Consider the following 4,552-nt stretch of genomic DNA (forward strand, 5'->3'; position numbering starts at 1 on the left):
TTTGTCTCTCAGCTTTTCAAAGATCCAAACATCGTCATCGCCAAGATGAACGCTGCCGATAACGACGTCCCGACCGGCTACGACGTCCAGGGGTGAGACAGATATCATCAATTGTTATAGTTACCCCCTTTCCACCGAGCTGGAGCCGGTGCTGGTTAGGAGCTGGTGCTAGAACCAGTGCTCAGTTGGTGCCACGCGATTACGTCACTGTATAACGTAGCTAGCGTGCGCCTTTGAAGCACTTCCATGATTCACCAGTGAGAGGCAGCAACATGCAGAAAGGCATCTAGCCTGCCTGAAGAAGAAGAAGAAGAAAAAGAAGAAGAAGAAGAAGAAGCAGAAGAAGAAGAAGAAGAAGATAGCTCTGGCAAATAATTATAAGAAATTGTGCTTTTAATCCAAAAATGTTTAACCCTCTGTAAATGACAGTTAGCCCTGCTAGCCGGCTAATAAACGTTAGCCCCGTTAGCCGGCTAATAAACGTTAGCCCTGTTAGCTGGCTAATAAACGTTAGCCCCGCTAGCCGGCTAATAAACGTTAGCCCTGCCCGCTGACGTAATCGGTTCTTGCTTTAGACCAGCAAAGAGTTGGTGCTCGCTCTGGTGCTTAGTCAGGCTCTGGCTCCGAACCAGCACCGGCTCCAGCTAGGTGGAAAAGGGGTAAGTATAGAGTCCGATCCATACAGGATATTAAGGAATAAAAAAATCTCTGTCTCTCTCTCTCTCTCTCTCTCTCTCTCTCTTCAGGTATCCGACCATCTATTTTGCTCCGAAGGGTAAAAAGGACGAGCCGATACGTTATCAGGTAAAACAGCAGCTCAGTATTAAAGAAGTCAGTAAGAATAAACTACATTACCCATGAGCCTCAGCTGCTGAATCTGTGTCAGATCAGAACAAACAGATTACAGATTGCAGCTCTCTGATTGGACGGCTCTGGTTGTTTGCAGGGCGCCCGTGAGCTCAGAGACTTCCTGCGGTTCCTGAAGCGGGAGGCGAGTCCCAGCGCGGCGGACGGCGGCTCGAAGAACGAACTCTGACGCGCCTTCAACCTCTCCACCAATCACAGCTGACCACAGGGGGGGATGCCAGCTGGTCTCCATGACGACCTGAGTCACAGACACACAGGAAGTGGGGGGGGACGGACAGCTGCGGGACGAACTCTTGATAAACTTGAGTCCAATCAGCTGTCTCCGTCTGTTATGATGTCACAGCTGCTGCCGGCGATCACGTGACCGTCATCGGAAGATTTGATTGGTTTTCTTTTGTTCTTTAAATAATGTTTTTATTTGGCTTCATTTCAAACTTTACGTCAAAACTCAACATCTGAGCAAACACACTGAGTTTAGTTTAGTTGCACAAGTAAAAATTTACCAGAATAATAACAAATAATAACATAAAATACAGATAATACCTGGTGAAGATATCATCATTATCTCTGATCACTCTCCTCCTCCTCCTCTCCTCCTCCTCTCCTCCTACTCTCCTCCTATCCTCCTCCTCTCTTCCTTTCCTCTCCTCTCCTCCTATCCTCCTCCTCTCCTCCTCCTCCTCTTCCTCGTCTCCTTTTCCTCGTCTCCTTTTCCTCTCCTTTCCTATCCTCCTCCTCTCTTCCTCTCCTCTCCTCCTCTCCTCCTCCTCTCCTCTCTTCCTTTCCTCTCCTCCTTTCCTCTTCCTTTCCTCTCCTCTCCTCCTTTCCTCTCCTCCTCTTCTCCTCTCCTCCATTTAGCCTCCCCCTCTCCTCCTCTTGCTCCTCTCCTCTTCCACCTCTCCTCTCCTCCTCCTCCTCTCCTCCACTCATCCTCCTCCTCTCTTCCACTCATCCTCCTCCTCTCCTCCACCTCTCCTTCCCTCTCCTCCTCCTCTCCTTTCTTCTCCTCTCTTCCTTTCCTCTCCTCCTTTCCTCTCTTCCTTTCCTCTCTTCCTTTCCTCTCCTCTCCTCCTTTCCTCTCCTCCTCTTCTCCTCTCCTCCATTTAGCCTCCCCCTCTCCTCCTCTTGCTCCCCTCCTCTTCCACCTCTCCTCTCCTCTCCTCCACTCATCCTCCTCCTCTCTTCCACCTCTCCTTCCCGCTCCTCCTCCTCTCCTTTCCTTTCCTCTCTTCCTTTCCTCTCCTCTCCTCCTTTCCTCTCCTCCTCTTCTCCTCTCTTCCATTTAGCCTCCCCCTCTCCTCCTCTTGCTCCTCTCCTCTTCCACCTCTCCTCTCCTCTCCTCCACTCATCCTCCTCCTCTCTTCCACCTCTCCTTCCCGCTCCTCCTCCTCTCCTTTCCTCTCCTCCTTTCTTCTCCTCTCCTCCTTTCCTCTCTTCCTTTCCTCTCCTCCTCTTCACCTTCTTCCTCCTCTTAAACCAACATAAATCTGCCTGTTAATCAGTATCTCAGTAATCAGGTTATTATGTATAATTATATATATTATTATTATTATGTATAATTATATATATTATTATTATTATTATTATTATGGTCTGTTCATCATGTGATTTATTATTGAGTCACATTTGAACAACGAGGTAATTCAAAGTGCTTTAACATAAATACATCAGGACAGATTATAAAAGCATCACAATTAAAAAGGTTCAGTGGGAATTTAAATGAAGCTAAAACAGAAAAGAGACATAAAACAAGTTATAGTTACTGATCCCAAAGTAAAATAAGAGTTATAAATTAAATCATTATGAAGTTTTTTAGTATTTTTTGTCACTTTGTTTGTGAAACTCTGCAGGGAAGAAAATATATAACGTTGTTTTATAATCTGAGGTTTAATGTTTATTTCTATTTATTTGATGCACAAAATGTGACTTATTATTTATTTATTTATTTATTTATTTATTTATTTATTCATCATCTATGTGACTTATATTTCAACCTTTGTATTTATTTATTTATTGATGTGTATCAGATCAGAGTCTTTGTACATGAAGCAGAACGATGAAGACGAGCTGCAGTGAAGGATTTATTAAAACTATCAAACATTGTTGAACTCTGTTTGTGTTCGTTCTATAAATAATAAAATCATCTTTAAAAGCAGCCGGTGGGAATCTGACCAGCAGACCTCTGATTGGATAACTAGTTGGCTTTGATGCATTTTCAATAACATTTAAATTAATTATCAGTCTTAATTAAAATATAAACTTGTTATATCTCATGTTTCCACCACACATAGAGAAGCTTTAACACTGAGTCTGATAAACAAACCAGATATTAAAGTTTAATGTGAGTTTCACAACTTTAGTCTGTACGACCAGAACTGATCTGTTCTTTATTAACACAAACGTTTGGAAGTCAGATATAATCAGATATAATCAGATATAATCAGATATAATCTTAACCAGTGTTATAAATCTATTCTTAAATCAGTTAAAGGAAATATGACACCTAACCCTTTCCATATAAATATATCTTTATAAATGTACAGCAAGTATTCATCAGAAATCCAAAATACATCAACAGTACAACTATAAATGTTACTTCTATGTTTTATTTTTTAGTTAAAGTGTTTAAAATATATATTTTCCTGTTTGATATAATTTGATGTTTTCCATTATTGATCTGACAAGTTGTTCTCTGAGCACATTGAGATTAATGCCATTATATTTAAGAGGTTTAATAGTAAGACTTTAAGATAATTACTGAACAGGAAGTCCACCCAGCTGCTTCCTGTGAGGTAAACTGCTGCCCTGCATGGACCAAACACACACATACTTCTATTATATATATTCATATTTCCATATTTATAGTTTATGGAATTTTTCAGTGAGGGAGAAGAATAAAATGTGTGTTTAAGGATGTTAACAACAGCACATTTATTTATTAGTTTATTTTTTATCTGCATGAGGGTTTGCATCTTTTTATATTGTAATTTACACTTTATTGTTCTTATAGATTGTTAATGTTTTATTTATGTTTTAAGTTGTTTTTAATTGTCTTAAATGTTCTTATGGCTCAGGGAGTGCTATCTACATTTAGTGATATTGTTGTCTGATAAATAAAGTTTAAGTATAAATCTCAGGAACTTCTGCATATTGCACTTTTATATATTGCAGATTTATTTACACAAATATCCAGTTTACTCCACTGCTGTGTCAATTTGAATTTCTCCCAAAGGAGGATCAATACAGATACATCTCATCTTATCTCATCTTATCTTATCTTATCTTATCTTATCTTAACTTATCTTATCTTATCTTATCTTATCTTATCTTCTAAGTTCTTCTTTTTTTTTAATGGTAATCCCATATCAACACAAATCATTGTTTAAATTAAAAATATTTTACATGCATCTTAAAACTTGCTTGGAGGGGATCTTTAATTATAACAATAATATAATAATAAATATATAATATATAATAATAATACATTTCTAAATAATAACATAACTAACAAGGAACACCTTATAAGGTCAGCAGGCTGCGGCTGCGCCTTCATGACTGAGCACTTTAATGCATTTCCCCTAATTGACCCTATTAGTGGAAACGTGTGTCTGTCATATCAACGCTCTCTTCCTATTGGTCAGAGTGATGTTGGGTTTCCCGCCCCTGCCATGTGACCCCTCCTTCT

General features: G+C 39.8%; 1 protein-coding gene across 1 annotated transcript in view; it reads left to right on the forward strand.

Annotated features, from left to right (window-relative positions):
- The window catches only part of pdia8 (protein disulfide isomerase family A, member 8), a 6,190-nt gene extending 4,969 nt beyond the window's left edge, over positions 1 to 1,221 (forward strand). Inside the window, exons 10-12 of the mRNA XM_062435805.1 lie at positions 13 to 92; positions 747 to 804; positions 947 to 1,221. Coding sequence (XP_062291789.1) covers positions 13 to 92; positions 747 to 804; positions 947 to 1,036 — 228 coding nt within the window. The 3' untranslated portion in view covers positions 1,037 to 1,221. The remainder of the gene's footprint in view (positions 1 to 12; positions 93 to 746; positions 805 to 946) is intronic.
- The last annotated feature ends 3,331 nt before the right edge of the window (positions 1,222 to 4,552 follow it).

This window comes from Scomber scombrus, chromosome 16 (assembly GCF_963691925.1).
Source record: "Scomber scombrus chromosome 16, fScoSco1.1, whole genome shotgun sequence".
In the NCBI taxonomy this organism is placed as follows: domain Eukaryota; kingdom Metazoa; phylum Chordata; class Actinopteri; order Scombriformes; family Scombridae; genus Scomber; species Scomber scombrus.